Source organism: Clarias gariepinus, chromosome 2, assembly GCF_024256425.1.
Source record: "Clarias gariepinus isolate MV-2021 ecotype Netherlands chromosome 2, CGAR_prim_01v2, whole genome shotgun sequence".
NCBI classification, from domain to species: Eukaryota; Metazoa; Chordata; class Actinopteri; order Siluriformes; family Clariidae; genus Clarias; species Clarias gariepinus.
In genome coordinates, this window is record NC_071101.1 from 10,593,309 (window position 1) to 10,616,500 (window position 23,192).

General features: G+C 38.6%; 1 protein-coding gene across 3 annotated transcripts in view; it reads right to left on the bottom strand.

The window, feature by feature from the left end:
- Window positions 1-1,415: 1,415 nt before the first annotated feature.
- Window positions 1,416-23,192, bottom strand: part of LOC128507307 (F-actin-uncapping protein LRRC16A) — a 40,640-nt gene continuing 18,863 nt past the window's right edge. For 2 of the 3 annotated variants that reach the window (XM_053478086.1, XM_053478102.1), the window contains 24 exons: window positions 22,548-22,624; window positions 22,349-22,453; window positions 20,999-21,068; window positions 19,866-19,947; window positions 19,642-19,741; window positions 19,096-19,150; window positions 17,400-17,572; window positions 16,949-17,017; window positions 16,773-16,866; window positions 16,477-16,575; window positions 16,192-16,320; window positions 15,459-15,638; window positions 15,168-15,343; window positions 13,347-13,434; window positions 11,168-11,287; window positions 10,952-11,018; window positions 10,583-10,800; window positions 10,355-10,455; window positions 8,337-8,766; window positions 8,167-8,209; window positions 7,780-8,070; window positions 6,422-6,562; window positions 5,222-5,389; window positions 1,416-4,654 (listed from right to left, as the gene is read on the bottom strand). In XM_053478086.1, the coding sequence (XP_053334061.1) occupies window positions 4,503-4,654; window positions 5,222-5,389; window positions 6,422-6,562; window positions 7,780-8,070; window positions 8,167-8,209; window positions 8,337-8,766; window positions 10,355-10,455; window positions 10,583-10,800; window positions 10,952-11,018; window positions 11,168-11,287; window positions 13,347-13,434; window positions 15,168-15,343; window positions 15,459-15,638; window positions 16,192-16,320; window positions 16,477-16,575; window positions 16,773-16,866; window positions 16,949-17,017; window positions 17,400-17,572; window positions 19,096-19,150; window positions 19,642-19,741; window positions 19,866-19,947; window positions 20,999-21,068; window positions 22,349-22,453; window positions 22,548-22,624 (3,228 nt within the window). In that variant the 3' untranslated portion in view covers window positions 1,416-4,502. The remainder of the gene's footprint in view (window positions 4,655-5,221; window positions 5,390-6,421; window positions 6,563-7,779; window positions 8,071-8,166; window positions 8,210-8,336; window positions 8,767-10,354; window positions 10,456-10,582; window positions 10,801-10,951; window positions 11,019-11,167; window positions 11,288-13,346; window positions 13,435-15,167; window positions 15,344-15,458; window positions 15,639-16,191; window positions 16,321-16,476; window positions 16,576-16,772; window positions 16,867-16,948; window positions 17,018-17,399; window positions 17,573-19,095; window positions 19,151-19,641; window positions 19,742-19,865; window positions 19,948-20,998; window positions 21,069-22,348; window positions 22,454-22,547; window positions 22,625-23,192) is intronic. The other variant, XM_053478093.1, reaches the window with a different exon arrangement.

A 23,192-nucleotide genomic window follows, 5' to 3' on the forward strand; every position in this document is an offset into this window, starting at 1 on the left:
TAAGTCCACCTCCTCTCTCTGAAGGGAGGGAGAGACTGCTCATCAATTATCTCACCCACGCATAATGAAGCTGAGACAACACGCAATCACAAGGCACACCAGTATGAAGGCACATGGGTATTACGAGGAAAAAGGTCAAGATGCTAAAAGGAATGGAAAAGATGCAGCTGCCGGAAATAAATTGACCAAGTGTCTTCAGCATTTGCAGGGGGAAAAATGCACCAAAAAGAGAGAGGCTTAATAGTTTTGTGATGAGATTGTAATGGTAACTTTTATTTAAACGACCTCTGCTAAAGTTTCCAAGTGGCAAAAGGTGGCATAATTTCTGTCTTCAGGGTCAATCACAGCAGGGCTTGATAATCTTTAATTAGGAATGGGTCTTAAATGAACCATGTGCTGAAATTTATCCTGCCAGAAAGGTAATAGATCTTGGTCTAATAAACTCCATATGTAAATGTGTTCAAGTCTACCTGTGAGTTGTGATAATATTTCTCATCGATAAAGGTGTAGAAATGGTTGACATTTATTTACAGTGATAAGACTCTTAGCCACAGCAGAACATTTAAATGGTCATCTGTCATCCCTAACTTCCTCACCATGTGCAGGAAAAACTTGTCCTTTCCTTCAACATAGCTATTATCTGCATGATAAACAACACATCTTTTTATGCAAATGTTTTTGAATGACCATCTCAGCAAAGGTGGCTCAGAGCCCACTGCAGTCACTCTGATCCTGAATTTTTTTTTTTTACAGAGAACATGTCTCCAATTTGCAAAAGAGATGCATCTGTGTGTGTGTGTGTGTGTGTGTGTATGTGTGAACTGTATACAGAATCATTCATTAACACCATTACAGGGAGTTATTGCATCATCCTAAGTACATTTCTGACCTTACCCCAAGCCATTTCCACATGGCTTAAAAGTAGTTAATGGGAGGCCAGAGTTTGACGTAGAGCAGGCAGACCGAATATGGCTCCGGCATACTGAGACAGGGGACTCTTTTTCTGTAGTTTTTGTAAAGAACTGTTGTGCACGCTACTGTAGAATCACATCTATCGACAGGTATATTTTTCAAATCATTAAACAGTGGGATTAATTATATAAAGTCAGAGCATCTACACTGTCTGGTCAAAAAAGAAAAAAAATTTTTTTAGCTTTGATTACAATGCACAGTGTGGTGGAGAATTCATGTATGAAAATGATTCCTCACACTCCCAGAACCACAATTTCATAATTTCCCTTCTTTCCCTGATGCGCTCATGCTCTGGAATAAGCTCAATCTGGATTTAGCAGACCACTACACTGCGTAGTCTCCCTAACAAGTGGTTTTCTTATGGACACTGTAACGGGTTCAACCCGCCAGTTGCACGGGTGGCACAATAAAGCATGGACATAAGGCAAGGTCTTACAGGAAAAAGGGGCAATTTTATTTAGGTAAAATGGGAGCGCAAAGAAGTAAAGGAGGGAGAACGGAATGAAAGGGAAGGAAATAATGTGCACGTGCAGGTCTGGTGGGCAGTGATCTGCTGGCATGCGGGCACAGGCTGGTGTGTGGTGGACAGCGGGCAGAGTGGCAGTCCAGGGTTTTACATGGGTACAAATATACAAATAGTCATATTTATATACATGTTTTAAAAATACATGAACCAAAAATAGTCTAAAAACATGGTAACAAAATATTATTATATTTTCCCTTTTTATATAAAGAGCACTTTTGTATTATTAGAATCCATCACCACAAAAAAAAAGAACAGAATAAAATATATCATTATACACGGTAAATAATAAAATCAATGTAACAAATATAAATAAGACTTTATATTTATTTTTTATTTTCGAATATAAAAGATTTTGTTTAACGTAAATGCTTATACTGTATATGACACTTGAATTTGCAGGGAAAACACAGTAAGCCTCATTTCCTTACACAACCAGAATTGTATTTTTCAGTCCTTATCACATGCTGTGTTGCACGTTGCACTTTTTCTTGTGATAATTAAACAAATAATGGTAACCCAGTTTTATATTATTGTTACTGTAATAAAGAAAAGATTTTTCTGACGCAGGGTCTTAAAAGTGCTTGTATAGTCCGATTTTTCGGATTAGCTGCAAACCTGCAGTATGACGATACACTATGTGCCATGTGGAGGTTTATAAAGTAGACTAGAAACCTAGATTCACTAGTTAAAAAAAATAATTATCCACACACGTTCGTCTGTGACTTCCTTTTCATTCACTAATTCTCCCCCCAATTTCTTCTCAAAGTTCAGAGCCAAAATTGCTCTCTTGGCTCCTAATCTACCTAGTGTCTAATGATGATCCAGTGAACACTTTTTTGTTTTAAAAGTCTTAAGCTTTGCTTTTTGTCGAAAACTTACTTAATGTTTTTTAAAAGCCTTGTTTAGCTAAATTACCATATGACACTTGACTCTGTATTATCATATCAGATGATATTAACATATATTATATTCATAATTGCTCTTAGTGAAGATATGCATATATTTTTGGCTCTTATTTAAATGTCCTCATGGCCAGCCATGTGACAAGCAGCAGGCTGTTGACGCAACGTGTAAATGAAATGCTAACGCTACTAAATAATCATTTCATCTCTCTCACGTCAGACTGTGTGAGAGAGTCAACAACAATAATAACAACAACAACAACAAAAAATAAAATAATGACTATAATAATGTCCGCTACAGTCACTCATGTGACAGTTATAAAAAGGCCTGCTTATTACACACATGGAGGTTTCAGCTTTTCCCAAAAAGTTTGCACATCTGTGTTGCTGCTGGAGGACGGCTCATAATTACAGCAGGCCGAGGAGCTTGTCTAATCCTGATCATTAGCAGATCAATGACAACGCGCCTGCCACCACGCCTTCTATCTTTAGTCACTTCAAATAATGGTCAGCTGTTTTTGCCTTTATACTGGTCTTTGTTGTTTACTTATCATTTTTCTTTCTGTCTTTATTGTACATTTTTCTCCTGAGTAGTTTGGCGTTTGGTGTCCACTTCTAATTTTTGTTTTGGTGTTTATGCTTCAGTTTTGTGATGGTAGCCTTGGTGTGTGCTGTCTGCATCGACTTTTTATTTTAGTGTTTCTTCTACATTTTTTTCTCCATTTATGTTTCAGTGTTCTTTCTACAATTATGTCCTGGTTAGTTTGCTGTTTGGTGTCCACTTCTTTTTTTGGTGTTTATTCTACAGTTATGTCTTGGTTAGTTTTGGTGTTTGGTGTCCACTTGTAGTTTTTATTTTGGTGTTTATTCTACAGTTACGTCCTGGTTAGTTTTAGTATTTGGTGTCCTCTTGTATTTTTTCGTTTTTTGTGTTTATTCTACAGTTACGTCCTGGTTAGTTTTAGTATTTGGTGTCCTCTTGTATTTTTTTGTTTTAGTGTTTATTCTACAGTTATGTCCTAGTTAGTTTTGGTGTTTGGTGTCCACTTCTCCCTTTTGTTTTGATGTTTATTTTACAGATATGTCCTGGTTAGTTTGGTATACACTCTTCCCTTTCTTTTTTTACTTTGAAGTTTAATATAAAGCTGTTTTCTGGTATATGGGCTCCATGTTTCCCTTTTGTTATAATCTTTATTCTAAATTTGTCTCCTGATTAGTTTGGTGCTTGGTATCCAATTTTCCTTTTTGGTTTGATTTTATTATATTTTACAGTGTCACAATAGTTTGGTCTAGTGATAATGTTAAAGCCTGTGTATAATTTGTTTAGTGTTTAATTAGGACCACTGTTCTGATTTGGCTGGTGTTTATTCTAAATGGTTGTATTATTGGTTGTACTGATTTATCTTATTGTACACTGTATTTCTGTTGGTTCAGTGCTTGTTCTACAGTTATGTACAATGTTATGATAATCTGTTGGACTGCCATAAATTCTACACCACTATCCTTGTTACTTTGTTGTTTTTTTACTTGCCCGTCCACCTTGGTTAAGTATTTTGGAAAGTTGTAATTTTTGCTTTGGTATTTTGTTCTAAACTGTTGTTTTCTTTGTTTGGGTGTTTATTCTACATACCTGCCCTCATTTCTTTGGTCTTTATTCTACACTGGCTTTCTTAATACTTGGTGTTTGGCTGACACTTTTATTGTTGTCTTTGATGTTTTTTTTGATGTTATAAATCTATTACTGACCGTTTTGGTTGGGTCTTTGTTTTATATTCTTGTCCTAACTTTTTTGATGCCCTGTTTTATTCTGATTATACGTAATTTTTTTTGCTCTACCTATTTGTTTGTGGTGTTTATTTCTAGCCCACCATCATACTACTTGAGGTTGTGTTTGCACTCAACTGCTATTGTGGATGTTTGCATATGTGTTTTCCTTTTATGTCCTCTTTAGTATGGTGTTCATTCTACATAGCCGGTCTGTTTTGTTGTCAATCATCATAACTGACAGAGAAAGAATTCAATATGATGCTTGCTCTGCCATTTAACCAGATTTTTTTTGCTGCTGTGTTTTGGGGAAACGCTACCCGGACCCGGTTTGGCTTTTATTCTACACTTTCGTCCTCGCTGGCTGAGAGTTCCTTCAGTGAAGGCTCTGTGTGTTGAAGTTCAGCAGGAGACTGAAGCTCGGTCTCATTGCTGATGGAATTCAGAGTTTCGAGAGATGATGTAGAGTCTGTAGGAGTTAGAGGGTCAACTACAAATAGAACACACAAACAAACAAACAAAACAAATTAAGTACATGTTTAGTGCTACTAAAAACCAAGATAATCATCTTTATTATATATCAGTTTGTCTTACTCATTATCTACTGTATTCTGCTAATCCTGTCACAGATCACTGTCACAGGAGGGGACTTGGGGCAGTATGTGGGTTGGGGCACCTTGGATTGCAGGGTACAAGCACACACACTCACACACTTTCTCACGCACTACAGGAAATTTATAAACTATCCTAACCAGGATGTCTCTGGACTGTGGGAGAACATGCAAACTCCACAGACACACAGTGCGAGACTGGGCTCGAACCCTTTACCCTGGAGGTGCAAGGCGGAAGTTCTAACCACTACGTGATCATACTGCCATCTTTATTATATGTCAATGATAATTTTAAACCATTTAATGTAATTGTTACCTTATTTAATTACTATATATATATATATATATATATATATATATATATATATATATCCCAATAGACAGATCATAGCATATGAGTACAAAGAGGCAAATATCTCAGTATAATAAAAAGGGACTGCTCAGACCGTGTGCAGGCAGGGACATGGTGCGCTGGCGATTGTCGTTGTCTTCAGCAGCGTTGCTGGAACTGGAGGAGTTAAGGGAGGTGGAGCGTTGTCCTGCTGCTGCAGTGTGCGATGACTGTGTGTGTGAATCAGGCTCAAACACACTGCCCTCTGCTGCAAAATCCAGCACTGAGAAACAGCAATAACATCATCACTGAGACATCTCACTCAGGCATCGAGACTAGAAACGATGCTAGTGTAGGTTGTGTATGTTCAGGGACCTAAAAGTAAAGCTTGTCTATCAGAAATAAGATGAGCAACTCCACAGTTGTTTTATTAGTCTTGGGTATGGTAACCGATCCTAAAAAATTCTTTTAGTAAAGAATTCTTAGGATTCGTGCTTCTTTTAGGAATGAAAAAGAATGCTACTTTTAAGCAATTTAATATTTTTCAAGTATCTTGGAAATTAATTTACCTCTGAACGCAATACGGTACTTTCTGGTTATGGTTTGTTTCTAGGGTTTATACTGACGTCTGTAAACTTCCGCAGGCTCAACTAACAAAATTCACTTGAGATGATAATGGAATGTACAGTGGGGCAAAAAAGTATTTAGTCAGCCCCAAAATATCCCTGCTCTAGAGGAGATCTGCATGGAGGAATGGGCCAAAATTTGAAGACTTACAGAAAAGTTTGACCTCTGTCATTGCGAACAAACGGTATATAACAAAGTATTGAGATGGAATTTTGTTATTGACCAAATACCTATTTTCCACCATAATTTGCAAATAAATTCTTTAAAAATCCTACAATGTGATTTTCTGGATTTATTTTTTCCTTATTCTGTTCCTCATAGTTGAGGTATACCTATGATGAAAATCACAGACCTCTTTCATCTTTTTAAGTAAGAGAACTTGCACATTTGGTGGTTGACCAAATACTTTTTTTTGCCCCACTGTAGTGATAATAATCAGTACAAATTAAGGAAAGTTGTGAGGGTTTCTGTTTGGAAGGAGTCTCCAGTTTCAACACTAGACAAGTTGTCAGAATGGTGGAGTTTGTGTTTTGAGGTACTTATTATCTAGAAGAGAATTTGAAGCTATAGCTGTTTATAATGAGAACAATAATCACTTAAATCACGATTTGTGTTTTAGTCCTCATGTAGTATTTATGATAGACTGGCAGACGGGAAAAAAAAGAGAATTTTGTTTAGGAAAAGTTACCTATAGTTGGTGAACCAGGAGAGAGGTGTATATGTTCTTCTTTCTCCATTCTAGATGACTCCTCCTTTTGGTCTTGGGTCTGGTGTCTGGTGTCAGATTGTTGGGTAAAGGAGACAGCACTGGGGTGAACTGAGACATCATCTAAGAATCCAGAAAGCAGATGAAATACCTGTTAATATCTAGTAGAAAGAAGTTTAGTGGTCTGGCCTCGCGTCATAATCTTGAAAATGCTTTTTAACAAGGAGACAAAGTTGGAGGGTAACTGAAGACTTTATTACTGTACTTAAGTACAAATTTCATAGACAGTAATTCCCCTACATAGGAACAATCGCTGAAGTTAGATCACATGTCCGGCTTACACTGTCACGTGCATGCAGCGCGCATCCCTTGATGTACGGAAGCAAGCAAACGTAAAAGCAGCAGCGATAAAGCTGGTACTACGAAGAAGTGCCAAGCAACGATTATCGATTGTGACAAAAGTGAAAATAATCCAGAGAATGGTGCGAGGTGAAAAGATGGCACACATTGCTCGTTCTTTTAACATGAATCATTCAACCATCACCACAATTCTAAAGAACATAAGATAAGGATAAGATCTTGGAACATGTTAGTTTTATACTGTGTATAGCCAACTGTGTTAGTATCCTAGTACTGTACCTAGACAATGCTGGAATTAAGAACGAACTGGACTTACGAACAAGCTACCTGTTTGTATGTTGGGGACTTAACCTATCTTTTATTTACTTTAGTAGTTTTATTAGAGGATACTTTTTACTTTTACTACATTACATACTACAGCAAATATCTATACTTCTACTTAACTACATTTCTGCATGCCACTGCGTTACATAAGTACAGTGGTGTAAAATAATTGAAGCAGGAATTTCACCAGGTGCTTGCTATTAATCATAGCTGTATTAGTTGCCTTTTCTTCAAAACAATAGATGTTTGAAATCAGAAGCTAGGTTTGTTGCATACAGCGACGAAAACTGTATGTTCACAATCGTGAAGCACAAAGAAGCATATATATATATATATATATATATATATATATATATATAAAGAGAGAGACAGAGAAATTTTGCTATGGAAAAGATACTGTCAGCTAATACAAACCCTGTGCATTTAAATGTAATTGCTTTTGTACTTTCACTCATATGCGGCTTCTACTTTTACTTGAGCGAGATTTGCCTTGGGATTCTCTACTTTAACTCAAGTACAGGATGTGTGTAATTTGCCTACCACATCAGAGAGACACTTAAACAATTTTACTCTCCTGTTAAAATGAAGATCACAATAATAAATGGTGCATCCTAAGAAATTAATTTCTCACAAAGTTATTAGTGTTCTGAACTCACTATGAGATGTGCTGGAGCTGCTTGGGGGGCTCTGAGGAAGGTGCTGCTCCTGGTTTGGGTGGTGCTCTTGGGGACTGCTCGGGGTGGATTTAGGGTTGCTGAATGGTGGGCTGATTGAGGATTTGACTCCGGGTTGTGTAACTGGAAGGGCGTGCTTGGCTTCTGGTGGGTGCACAGAAGCATGAGCAATTGGTTTCAGGAGATGGGCAGAAGGACATGGAGGTTTAGACACAGACTCTGGGTGGTGCTCTTTCTGCGCTGCCTTCTCTACAGCCGCACTGTCGCCATCAGCTGGTGAGATAATAAAACACAACCACATTCTGATGCAAACAGAGGTAAAAGCAAGAATGTGTTTTCTTGTTAAAGTTACAGCACAAACGCACTAACCATTGTTGGACTCAGCTTTGTTGGCAGATGAGGACTCACTTGCCTGCGGTGTAAAAAGGCAAAATAATTTTCAAAGAAATAAAAATGAGCCATAATAAGAGGCCATAACGTGAGAAAATCCAGACTAAACTAAATCATTTAAAAATAAACTTAATACTTGTTTAACTCACTTTCTCTTTCATCCTCTCTTGTTTTGCCCGCAGCTGTGCCAGGAAGTCGTTCCCCATCACCTGCACCCCTCGGATTCGTCCCCCTTGTGGCCCCTCGCGCTTCTTACCCTCCTCCGCATGACCTTTACTCACCGAGGTCACTGCTGTATCTACAGGTTCACATGGTTCGGCTTTCTCCGGTACTTCAGTCTTGAGTGGTTCTTGAGTGTGTTCGAGGATGGGGCTTTTTATTGCAGATTTGCTGGAGTCAACATTATCAGATTCGGTGGTCACTGGTGTGGTGGCATTTGTTGGCGCAGGAGTGTTTGTTTGTGGGCTGGTGGGTGGTGATTTGATGGAGGTGCGTGATTTAATAAGGTTGAAGAAGCCACTCATGCGAGATTCCCGCTTTCTCTCACCTTCCAGACCTGCATCTTTTACGGAGGAACGGCTGAAAGAAAAAGGGAATCATATCATATACTGTTTCATCATCCAGCAGCAAGATAATCCGACTTAATCCATGCAAATCCTGTTCATAATCATAATCTAACATAATCAAAGCTAACTCTTGGTTGCTTGTTAACTGTAAGGTTTTATGACATTGTGTGAACTTGTCTCCAATGTCTCTACACCTCTTACAGTACATCTCTTCTTCTTGGTTCTGATAATACTGTGTAACTCTCTCTCCCTCTCTCTCTCTCGCTCTCGGACAGTCTTCTATACAACTTTCACTCTTTCTTCATCCGGATTTCCACAGGACATGTTAAAATAGTTTCTTTGACGTACTGTAGCAAATGTAGATTGCACCAGGCATTTGTTCTAACATCAAACATAAAATCTTTTTAAAGTCTTTTGCTGACACTAGCCAGAGAGAAATCATCAGATTGTGTGTGTGAGTGTGTGTGTGTGTAACTCTCTCCTGGCCAAGAAGCATGCCACAGCTGGCCAGAAAATGGATTGGAGCATGGCATGTCTCGTCTGTCATGCGGAAGGCCCTGGTTTGATTTCCTCCCAGTGCCCAAACCCCAGCCACTGGATGCAAAGTCGGTGTCAAACCCGCATAAAATGGGAGAGTTGCGTGCGTGGATTGGAAGGTCAGCTGTGGCGACCCCTCAGTCAAAAGACTAACAACAACAATGTTCATTAACAGGCAGAAGCTGGCCAATCAGAGATAACTTGGTAGAACTGATGCAAATAATTTTAAGTCAAATTCATAAAAATTTTACTAGTAATGCTTGTTTGGTTCAGAAGGTCTCAGGTTCAAATCCCATGACCACCAAGATGTCCCTGTTGGGCCCTTGAGCTAGGCCCTTAACCCTCAACTGCTCAGATGTATAATAAGATGAAAATATACGTCGGTCTGGATAAGGGCGTCTGCCAAACGTAATGTAAATGTCAATTTTAAACCTGCTTTTAATGCCAAGATGGCTACATATACATAGAAATCTGAAAGACTTGCACATACGGTATGTCCCACTCAAAGACTCTAATATATGCCACTCAAGGACATTTTGCCTACTCAAAAGACACGCTCCTGCAACTCACTTCCATACCTTCCATATGTCCCACTCTAAGACACCCCTACCTATACTGTATATAACTAGAATGCACATTTACAGTACAAGTCCTACTTTAAAACCTCTCAAAACCTGTCCATATGTCCCACTCAAAGAGATATAAATGTCTTAGTCAAAGATAAATCATATGTAACATTTCAATACATGCGTCTTAAAGGTATGCATTTGTGTTCTAATCAAAAACGCACACCTACATCCCTCTCAAGGACATGCCCACATACCGCACTTAAATACACATCCATATGTCCCACTCAACAAAAAGTCTACATATCTCACATCTATAGGTTCCCCTTAAAGAAAGGTTTATGTGTTCTATTTCAGGACACACCCATATGTCCTATACAAAGACATGTCCGTATATATTTGACTCAAAGACACGCCCTTATGTCCCACTCAAAGACACACCTACTGTACTGTACTGTATATGTATATGTATATATATGACATATATATATGTCTCACTTAATGCCAATCTTTGTGACTTTTTTTGCAAAGAAATCGTCCAGGCCTTCATCAACTTTCCCAACAAACTCTGTCTGCTCCATGTCAGCTGCAAGGCCACTCTGAAAAAGAAGAAACCAGGATAAGGACACGGTGATCCTAAAAACATCCAAGAAAAAAGAAGAAAATGTGTGTCTGTGTGTGTGTGGGGGGGGGTGGGGGTGTGTGTGCGGGCTTTAAAACTCTCACAGCTGCTTTTCTGGGTTTGGTGCTGGTCTTCTTCCTGCGAGGGCGGAGCTTGGTTATGTGATGGAGTTTGGGGCTGTCTGTTTCTGGTAGATCAGTGAAACCTTCACTCTCTGGGCTCCATATCTCCGCCTCCACAGGTTCAGGGGGTGGAGGAAGAGGCAGATCTTCCATGTGGATGGGCACATGCTCCAGCGCTTTATCCAAATCAAACTCCAGCTCTGTCCAGCCACATTGACAAAATAAATAACCAGAAACTAATCGGAACAACATTATGCAAATAAAAGGTTGACTTTATAGTTTAAGATGCCATGGATATCTAAAATCCTAAAGTGAAACAGAGACTGGTGAAAATTAGTTTGGACACCCTACCGAAGGCCACTGAGATGGGACGCACCATCCGGAACAGGATGCTCTGTCTCTTGGAGGTTGGAGATAGCTTCATAAAAAAAAAAAAACGATACACAAGTCCTTTTCGATCATTTCTTACATTTTAAATATAATTGATGCAATTTTTTAAATGTAAAACTCTATGCTTTAAAGTAACATTGATGGCTACAGAGAATATGGAGGGAGTTAAGTGTGTACCAAAAGATCAGATGAAGGGGGTGGAAGGCTTTCTGGCTCCAGCTGCTCCTCCTCAACAACCTCAGTCTCCTCCGAATCATGATGGATCAGAGGCTGGCCACGCCTACTCACATGGTCCGCCTACACATATACCCAGCATATGCATGTAAAACAATTTGGTACCCATTTTTAAAGTTACTTGATAAAGCAAGATTGATGATAACGTGAAGCTGATAATCGTTTATTGAACAGATCTTAGAATCAATATTTTATGTTCTGCATTTTGATCAGCTGCATGAAATGAAAAGGAAAAAAGGCCAAAAAAAGACGACATCCAGTGATTATGTCAACATAAGAGGGAAATAATCTGTAAATTGCTCATAGAAGCATTTAAGCATGAAAATAAAGTTTTCATAAAAACCCAGTTAGTTTGAAAAAAGAGTCTCTGAATCTCTAGTGTGAAAATTTCAAATTTGAAACTCTTCTGCGGCCGACCCCAGGCTTCAGTCACGTCTCCACTCAGACAGTGATTCTCTATAACTATATACACCACTAGTCAAAATTTTTGCCACACATTCTAACTCTATGATCTTTTCTCATTGTTATTTCTTTCTACAGTAAAACAATCCTAAAGGCATCCAAAATATACAATAATCCTCTTTTGCTGTGCAAATCCTTCATAACGGCTCTAATCTGAGGTTCTGTTTGTTAATTGGTGAATTCTGAGGCTGGTAACTCTAAATGAACTTTTTTTTGGTTTGCTTTCCTGGGAAGGTGATGGATCTTGCTAATGCACTCGGCAATACTGTTCTTGCAAGAACTGTTCCAGAACAGCTGTTGTTGTTATTGTTAGTTGTTGTATTAATTACCTAATGTAATGTGTTATTTTATAGTTTTTTAAATAGTTTTATAATCCAGTGTTTTCTGGATGTAAAAAAAATAAATAAATAAATAAAATAATCATAATGATAATGTTAACAAATGTAAATAAATCACAGCAAAAACTTTGAATTAGAAGGTGTGTCCAAACTATTGACTGGTACTGTATATTTACTTCATACACAGAACAAAAATTGTAATAATGGTAAAAACAAGGTAAAGTAATAATGCAAAGTAATAATCCAATCAATTATACACAAATATGTAAAGCAACAAATGTAAAAATAAATAAATAACTGCATTAAGTTGATTGTTAAGCCTGTATTCTGACTGACACTGGATAATAATAAAAAAAAGGTTTGAGGATGATTTCCCCATTAACACCTTTCCTTTTGCCATTGTTGTAATTATGACTTATGGTTCCTTACAAATAATGGTATATAGAATACTTTCTAGTTTAAAAATTAAAAAGTTCGGACAAATAAAAAGTAATATGGAATTTATTCCCATGGCTTTGTTTTTATTAGTTGTGATTCCTTTTGATAAATAATATTGATATAATGTAGATATAAAATAGTAAATGCAAACGTATTTACCAAAATTAAAATGTAAATGTTATTGGTTGACTGATTCATTTATTTACTAAAAATTCAATTTGATGTGTATAGCGCTTTTAACAATTGTCTTTGTCGCAAAAGCAGCTTTACATAATCAAAAGAATTATTTAAATTCTTTGATCACGTGTGTCCCACCTGCAGTACCATTAAGGCCCACCAGGGGGGGCATGGGGTCCAGACCTTTGGAAACACTGTCTAATGTGAACCTACTGTATGTTCATCAGATCAGCTTCAAATAAAATATATTAAACTACTTACATTTTTTAGATTTCAGATTAAATGCTTGAGGGATTTGGTTATATTACATGCCAATATAAATGTTTGTGAACCTGGCAGGAATATTTCTTTTGATTTGGTTTGGTTTTGGTTTGGAAAGAAATTACACACAACTTTACTAAAAGATTGGTTTAAAAACAAAAAGAGCGCCAGAATGAATCAGAATATGAATCTGTCTCAGTGTCTGTACGTTTAGAGACTGAAGTAAAATTACAAGTAAGGAGAGGCTTTTATAAAATGAGTCTGGATGGCCATATGTGTGTAATCGTGAGTTTTATTGAGTTTTATTAGAGACAGAGTTTAATTTAGGGTGAACATATAAAAGACATCCATGGGACTCGGTCATCAGAATGTAATAGTTCAGACTGGTGAACATCTCTGCATGTGTGTGTGCGTGCATGTGTGTTTTAAAGGTTGTGAGTACTAACCAGTGTGTGCTGCATGCGAGAGAGAGACTCTAACACCTCATCAATGATGCGGTCGGACAGAAATGAGGCCATGCTGAGCTTAGCTTCACTGAGACCAACAGAGACAGACAGACAGACAGAAGGAAAAACTTTAAGACATTATGTTTATAACATTATTATTATTATAATATACACACTTATTCAAACACATGTTAGAACCAGGATTAAGATTAGAATTCACAATCAAGGATCAAAATCATAATTAGAATAAGAAATTTGAAACATAACAACAAAAAGATTTAGAATGTAGAAGCTGAATAACGATTAAAAATAAGAATCAAAAATCAGTTTTTAATTTAAATCAGTATCAGCATCAATGGTCAAATAAGAATTATAATCTTGAAAAAAAAATCTTGTAATTAAATAGCTAAATATATATATTTAAGATTTTGCAATCTGGATCAGATAAACATTAGAACTGAGGAACAAAATTAAAAATCTAAATTAGGAATGCAAAAGATAATAAAAAATCTACACCAGATAATTAAAAATTATTTAGCATCAGAATTCATAACTGAAAAAAAAACAACAACCAAAAACAGAAGAATTATTATCATAACAAAAATAATAAAATATGATTCAGAATAAAATTGAAAAAAATAAATAAATTTTGAATTAGAAATCTAGATCAGAATTAAACGTAAAAAAATTCTGAATTAGAAATAAATGCAAAAAGATCACATTAAAAATCCATACCATAATTCATAATTGAGAATCAGAATCACAGTCTGAATTAGAAATCAGAATTAAAAAAAATCTGATTTAGAATCAGAATTAAAATCAATATCAGAATTTAGAGTAAGGATTCTGAATCAGAATTAAACAATAGAATTAAGAATCAGGATTAAATTGACACCAGAATTAACTGAACCTAAATTTAAAAAAATCTGCCTTAGTATATAAGAATTTGTAATTGAGAATCAGAAATACAGTCAGAATTAGAAATCAGAAAAAAGATTAAAAAAAAATCTGAGTCAGAATAAAAATAAGAAAATCAAAGTTAGGAATGCAAAAAAATATATCTACCAGAATTATTTAGTATCAGAATTTATGATTAAAAATCTAAACAACAATTAAAATGATTCAGGCCTCGTTTACACGGGCGTAAAATTTTTGGATAAACGAACGCGCTGCTATGTTGCGTTTTGTAGTGGCGATCGATTGACTTCTACACTGGCGTTCGTTTGTCTCTGTCTAACGTCAGCCTGCAGCCCAAATTGTAGTTTGTGTGTTAACCTGTGGGGGCAGTGTGTCGGGAACTGGATATGAAAGTCCGCCGCTACCGGGTTCACTCTGACTGCACAACGTCGGATTAAAGGAAGGTTTTTTGGGGTTTATGAAGAAATGCAAAAATTTCCGCGTATGTTTTTCAACAATTTTTTTATTTTATTTTGCCCTTTTCCGCATTTCCCTATGTATAGCATGGAGGATCATGGGATATATCCGGTCCTCTGAAGCGTAAAATGAACGCGAAGAAAACGCACTAGAAGCGGTTTCCTTGCGTTCGTTGGGATTTATTTTTTAAGCCGTATAAACGCGCAGCCGGACAAACGCACGTCACCAAAGCCCGTGTGAACACTCTCATTAACTCCTACGTGTAGAAAACACTCTGCGCTTGATCCGCGCTCACCGGACGCAACGAACGCAAGAAAAACGCTCGATTTTAACACCCGTGTGAACAAGGCCTTAAAAAAATAATCTGCAGCAGAATCAGAATTAGATTTAAATCAGCACTATTTGTGGTTTTGTGTGTGTGTGTGCGCGTGTGTGTGTGTGAGATACCTGATCTTGTTGATGATGTCGATTCCAGATTGCTCGAGCAGGGTGTTAGTGATGAAGGATCGAGGCACGCTCATCTTCCCCTCACTCGCCCGCATCAGAGTCGGCCTGAGGTTCGCCGCACGCATCACGTGAGGACACACACTCTCCGCCGTGTCCACCATAGACACCAACAAACTCTACACACACACATAGAGAACTGCTGATGGTAATGAAGATTAGTGTCACTTTAATATGCTCTGGAGGAACCTGTGTGTGTGTGTGTGTGTGTGTGTGTGTTTGAGCTTAGGGCACCTGTAGCTGCTGGTTTATGACAGTGCTGACTTCTCCCGCCATCGACTGTAGTTTGTCCTGGATCGGGGCGACCCACGGGCTCTCGACTGCCTCACACACTCCACCTCCTCCGTCTACGTCTTGTCCTCCATCTCCCGCTCCGTGCCGAGCCGAGCGCAGCTGATACATCCGGGCCAGCAGCTACACACACACCACGACATGTAACACTGCGTCTAACACACACTCATCATCTTCTACAGCATGAGGAACCACATGTTTATACACCCGCTCTTTATCTTTTCTCCACTTCCCAGTCCCATCGATTCCATACTTTCCATCCTTAACTCCCTGATTTCTTTATCTTTTTTCCTGCTCTTCATTTCTTCAATCCCGTCCTTCTCTCTCTCTACTACCTTCTATAATGATCTTTTTTCAAGTTCTTGACTGTTTTCTCTTCACCCTTTCCTTAACCCTTTTCATTTCCCTCTATACCTTGCCTCATTCTCCCCTGTCCTTCTTTTGTTTCCTCCAGTCCATCTTTTGACCGTATATTGTTCCTTCTTTCCCATCTTTCATTTCATTTTCTTTTTTTTATTTCTTTCTTCCTTTTATCCCCCTTCCTACTTTTTTCATTTTCTGTGTTTCATCTTTCTCTCTCTTTTATTTCTTACTTTATTTACTTTCCCTCTTTCTCTCTCTCTCTCTCTCTCTCTCTCTCTTGTTTTGCATATATATGTGTGTGTGTGTGTCTCACTCTTTTTGAGTTGCGGGCGTCCTGGACGAGTCTCTCTGCTGCTCTCATGTCCTCCTGAACCCTCTCTCTCTCACTGAAGCGAAGAGAATTTAGGTGGTCCTGCACCTTCACACATAACCTGTCAATCATCTGTGCACACACACACACACACACACACACACACACACACACACACACGCACAATTCAGATTTTAGATAAGTCTTTAGTCCTGACATATAGAAAAGATATATAAGAAAAGACAATCACACACACACACACACACACACACACACACACACTATAACCTGTAGTGTGGTGGATGTGACAATGCCTTGCTGTAGCCTGTAAGCTTGCTCTTGAAGGTATTTTCTCGTTTCATGGTTCCTTAAGAGATACTGCTCCATCTGAAAACACACACACATATGATGCTCCCACCACCATGCTTCGCTGTCTAGATGCCGTTATTCATGTGGCCTTTCTTGTGTACATTCAAGACTATTTCATTTTAAATGCATAAAAATGATGTAATTACAATCCTTTAATCTTTTAATAAGACGCTTCTTGCTTTTTCCTGAACTGTTTGAACTGTTTGACCTCTGACCTTCATGAGGGCGTCCTCGGTTTTCTCAGGACTGGACTTGAGAGCTTGCGCAGCGTCCATGATGGGCACGGGCATGAAGCGGATTGTGTAGTTCCTGCAGGATGCAGAACGCTGTGATTTATCTCATCCACACACCTCCACAAACTTTCACACTCACAAATGTCAAAGGAACTCACTTCTCCAAAGCAGCAGCTACGTCCTGCAGACCCTGAGCACTGATGTTATTCCTGTCCCAAATCACTGTCCTGAAACACAAACCAGCGGAAACTTCATGTACTACGTACAATAACATTACATCATACTTTGCTTGGCGGCACAGTGGCTTAGTGGTTAGATCTGCCACATTGCACCAACAGGGTCAGGGTTCGATTCCCACCTTGGAGTCTGTGAGCATGGAGTTTGCATGTTCTCTCTATGCTTGGTTGGGTTTCCTGTGGATTAGGCTAATGGGCGTTCCTAAAATGCCTGGAGTGTGTGAATGTGTGTGTAAATGTTGACCGGAGGTTCTACAACAGTCGATAATGGGAATGAATATACTCTAATGGTCACCATTAGACTACAGATGTTTCTACGTAGATGGATGGATGGATGGATATATTGTTTATTGTGTGTGATAGAGAAAGAGACCTGAGTTTGGTGTTGATCTGCAGGGCTTTGGCCAGCATTTTAGCCCCCATGTCTCCCATGCCATTGCCGCTGATGTCTAATCGAGTCAGGGAGCTGTTCCCTCCCACAGCGTTTAGCACGATGGACAAATCAGCCTTCAGCTTGGAATCAGCCAAGGACAGAGAGCTGAGTGGCTACACAAAAACACACACACACACACACCATCATTATCTTCTACAACAGGTCCATATACACTCAGAATACACTTTAAACATATCACAGATGTTCAGTTCCCAACTCATTTTCTGTATGGATCTGATCTCATTCGCAACCACTGGTGTTATTAAATACAGCTCTGTGTTAGTGTTGGTGTGTTAGTGTTGTCTTGACTTTCCTAATGCACGCAGTTTAATAAAAAGTCTTCATTCTGAAAAACCAGTTCCTCGTTCGCTTAATGCGTAAATGAAGCCAACTTGAAGAATGTTCCTTGGTCTTAATCTTCACCCAGATGAGGATGGGTTCCCATTTGGCTCTGGTTTCTCTCTAGGTTTCTTCCTCATATTGTCTTACTGAGTTTTTCCTCACCGTCATAACCTTCAGCTTTCACATTAAAGACAAGCTGATAAAGCTAAAATTTATACTATAATAAGGACTGAAATTGTGATGAGTCAACAGTTTAACCTCAACAATTTCATGGTAACCAAAATGAATTTCCTGTTACACGTGTGCACTTTTGACCTTAGAGCACTCAGTTGCAGAAGGAACTTATTTAAAGTTATACAAGGGGTGTTTAAGTCAAACTGGGACTTTTGAATAACAAAACAGTTATAAGAGTAAAAACTCCCTTTATGTCCCTATATAATCCCCTGCTACACTAATGCACTTATTCCAGTGTTTCACTAGTGCTTGGACACCATCATGATAGAAAGTTTTCTAAGTAGACTTACAGTAAGCCATGATCAGACTGCATGTCTGAAACGCTGGCCTCCCAGGAACTCCTTCAATGGCTTTTCAAACATGTGGAAATTGCCTGGCGCGAGGTCAGGACTGTAGAGGAGATGTAGCAATAACTCCTACATCAGACAGATGTGTCTCTTCTGCAAGTTGGCAACAAGTTGTCGGTTTTCAAGAATCAGGCGTTTCCCTCGCTAAATGTTTACGGTAACGACTGCAGTGGGTTCTAACCCTCCTCGGCCGGGATCACAGATGTATGGCCTTCTTTAAAACGTTTCGCCTTAGACAAAGCTGACAAAGCTATAAATCTACACATTTTTTTTATACTAATTCATATGTAATCCATGTATTGAACTGATTTGATCTTGGACGTTACATCCAGCCATAGTACAAGTAGAAATATTAGGGCTGTCATGTTTTTTAATCAACAGAAAAGTGTTTAGACTTTTTTTGCTTCACATCTTTTAATTTTATACCTATACTACTACAGATTGAATTGATTAAATGATAAATTGTCCAACTTTACAATGATACAAGCTATGCTGCGTGTTGCCATAGACCCGCAGAAATAGACTTTCTTTCGGTTATAATTAAGCTAAGCTTTACGGTTCGAGAGGTTTAGAGTAAAGTATTAAATGCATTTTATTTAAAAGGTACGAAGGCTTATTTGGGTCGTACTGTATCTGTCGTGTAAACTTGATTGATGAAATAGAAAGCAAAATGTGGAATAAGAGTCCAGGCTCATATAAACGTAAACACTTACAGATTCCTCCTCCTGGATCATAAGAACCAAACTGTTCAGCACCTGCCCCAGATTCCTGCACACACACACATGGATACACACATTGATCCTAAGACTTTGCATTGGATTTGTGTTATATATGTGTAACAGCTGCGGAAACTTCAAAGTCCCACAGAAACATATAATTCCTGATTAAATGCCAAAGTGGGCGGGGCTTGTAAGGGGTAACCAGTTACACGGCTGACGGTTCTTTCCCACATGTGCTTAGATTTAGGCTTATTAGGCCTTACCAACCTAGCAAGCATATCATCCTAACAAGTGCGAGCTAATTCTACTTAAGCAGTGTGAGAGTCACGGACAGAGAGCTGTCAATCAAGTACACTCATCAGAATATTAAACCACACTCCGCTGATGGACCTTAATCAAACACCTGCCATGCTTTTCTCTTAACCTTCAGTGTTAGTAATGTGTAAAGGATAATTATATACAGTTATATTCAGTGGGAATTAAAGTTAAAGTGGGAGATCTGTGTGACCCCGTGGCTCAAACAGTGCTAACGTCTCTCACTTGGACTTGATGTTGTTGAAGTTCTTGCCCAGAGACAGCTGTCTGATGGAACGATTCTTAGCCAGCCACACCAGCAGAGTCGTCAGATCAGAGTCCAAACCTGCACATCAGCATTGAACATTGTTTAATACACTCTTGATTTTTATTACGTCTGAGAGAAAGGACAATAAATTACAGCTAAAGGAAAGTGTGTGTGTGTGTGTGTGTGCATGTTAAGTTCTGACCGTTGTCTGAAATATCCAGGCTGGAGACGTTAGGCATCTCGGCTATACAGCCTTCCAGAATCTGAGCTCCAGCTGACCGCAGCTATACACACACACACACACACACACACACACAAAACGGCAGATTTATTTTAAGTGTTTCTTATCTTTTACAAATGTTATTAAAAAAAGGCTTGTAATAATACAATGAATAGATCAATAATTTAGCAAAGTTGTAATTGTTTCAGTCAGAATGTGTATATCATAATGTGTTTAAGATTGTATATAATGGCCAGCACAGTGGCTTAGTGATTAGCACCGTCGCCTTGGACCTCTAGTGTCCAGGTTCAATTCCCTCCTGTGTGTGTGTGTGTGTGTGTGTGTGTGTGGAGTTTCCATGTTCTCTCCATGCTTTGTGGGTTTCCTCCGGTTTTCTCCCGCAGTCCAAAGACAAGCAGATTAGACTAACTGGCGTTCCCTAATTGCCCATAGGGTGTGTGTGTGTGTGTACAGTATGTGTGTGGATGCCTTGTAGTTGCATTGATGCTTCACAAATTGCCGTCTCCTCAACTTTTATCTTTAGGGCAGAATTTTTCTTTAGTTATTGCTTTACATTTTATTATCTCCTCTGTCATTTTGTTCAGATTCTAATGGTCCTTCACAGCTCTAATATAGGGGCTTGAAACAGTTGTGATTGGAGCAGTCCGATTAGGATGACGTCATGCATCTAAAGGTTTGGTGTATGTGCGTAAAGCTTTCACACAACTGCCGCTCATTTCACCATTTCGCTTTTTCACCTTCTAAAACTATTAATAACTATAAATAAAAATGACAACACTTCATTATAATGTGTGTCTTTGTGGTTGTAAACAGTGACATCACACGCTTTCCTAGGGGTGGTTCTACTCTGAGGCCTGAATTAACTTTCAGACAGATTCCTAGGACTGATCCTTATTAAATGAAGTTAGTGTGAGCTGAGTGTGTGCAAAATCAGGACATATGGCAGGTTTGAGCCGCTCCGGCTGGCTGGAATGATTTCCTCAGCCATCACATGGGGACAGCTGCGGCTGAAATTACTGCCTCAATACTGACTCAGTAAGAAAAATCTGTCTGTAGGATAATGGTTTGGGTTTGGTGTGTGTGTGTGTGTGTACCTCACAACTGCTCAGATCCAAAGCGACATCTTTTAGGTTGGGATTACAGGCCAGACCCAGCAACAGAGCTCTGAAGCAGACAGACAGACAGACAGACAGACAGACAGACAGACAGACAGACAGAGAGACACAAATGAGATTTACACTCAGTATAAATTTTCCGAGCACACACTAAAACATCTGACTCAGATTTAAAATCTGTTAAACAGTGACAGTTACAGAGATGATAATCAGGAACTGGGCTGGTTTCCTTCCTAAATTATCTTGAACCAGTTTCATATTTCACTCTGTATTTAACACACCCTTAACTGCTGACTCTATGTGATGGAGAAGTGATGGAGAAGTAAAGATGTGTGACCAGGCTGACCTTTTTAAACAGAGGTGATAAGGATAAAGATTAATTCTGATCTATATACAAAAAAAATTAAATCATAAAAACATTATCTTTTCCTTCATTTGTTCTTTCTTCCCCTCCTTTAATCCTTCCTTCATCCCCCTCTTAATTTCTTTCTACTGTATCCTTTTCCGCTTTCCTACACTATGTTCTTTCCCCCCCTCCATTTTTCTCTTCATTTATACTTCCTTTCTTCCCAAATGCCTTTTTTCCTTTCTTTATTCACGCTTTCACTCCATCATTCTGCTCTTCCCTCCTACATAAGTTCTTTCCATCCTACACCTTCCTTCATTCCGTCTTTCTTTATGCTCCACCTTTTATTGCATCCTTTCTTTGTTCCATTCTTCATTCATTATTTTTTGCTTCTTTACGCCTTCCCTTTATTTCTTGCTTGCCTTGTTTCACCCTTATTTCTTTCTTTTCTTTTATTCCTTTCATTGTCTGTTCCTTCGTTCATTTATTCCTTCATTCCAAATTTTCATTTTTTCTTCTATCCTTTCCTGTTTCATTCCTACAATTGTTCCTTTCTTCCATTCTTTCTTCCATTGTTCTTTTCTTCCTTCTATCCCTCTTTTCTGCTTTTTTTTATTCCTTCATTCATCCTTTATTAGTTCCTTCACTTCTCGTCTTCTTCCTTCACACCTGCCTTTTTTCATCCATCTTTCTTTTACTCATCCTTTATTCCTTTGTTTCTTTTTTCTATCCTTCCTGCCTTACTTTCTATATTCCTTCCCTTCTTTCCTTTCCTCTTTTCCATTCTCTGTTCCTAGCCGTATTTTCTTCTGCCTTTTTTCATTCATTCTCTTATTCCTTGGCTTCATTCTGCCCTCCTACCTTCTTTCCTTCCATCCTACACCTTTCTCTCTGTTTCTTTTGTTTTTACTGTCCTGTTTCTTACACCGTTACCATCCGGCTGCACTTTGATCTGAAATGAACAAGTGACTAAAAACACTCACTTAAGGGCCTCTGGAGGAAGTTTGGTGCCGGAGAGGACGATGGTGTTGAGGGCCAGGGCGGTGCTGAAGAACTGCTTAAAGGAAGACGGCAGCTCCTTTCCTTTCCTGCAGAGGGCGCACAGGAAAAACCGACATTAACCATACCGCTTTACATTACTCTGCAGGAAGCAATCTGTTTGTTTATGTGTGTATTCCTTACTTGATACTCAGGACACTCTTGGACATGTTGAGGACAGAAAGATGCTTCAGAGAGCCTCGGAGTAAAGACGAGCAGACCTGAGCAGAACACACAGGAGGGATTTTCAATACAGTCACACCTGATGGTGAAGGTAGAATCAATAGTGTGTGTGTGTGTGTGTGTGTGTGTGTACAGGAATACACAGTAACCACCGACTTAGGGTTTTCAGTTTTTATAAACACAAGAAACATTTACATGCAAGAAAGAAGTAAAGTTTAAGCAGAAAATGTTCCTTTTTTACTCAAAAGTCAATAATAATCAAAAGAGGGCACCTTTTCAAGTTTTTAACATATTAACGAGAAATACTAATGATTAATTATTAATGCCAATCCAACACATGACACATAAGCACATTAACTTACATACTACAGGAAATTTGCCTATTAGCTTAATCTGCATGTCTTGGGCCTGTGGGAAGAAACCGGAGTACGAGGAGGAAACCCACCAAGCGCGGAGAGAAACATGCAAACTCCATGCACACAGACCCCGAGCCGAGGACTTGACTCCTTAAGGCCACAGTTTTAATCTTGTTAAGCCATTTTTAGAACTCTACCAATTTAAATGAGTTTGTTTTGCATAATGTTTCACCTTAGCTTAAATCTCTTA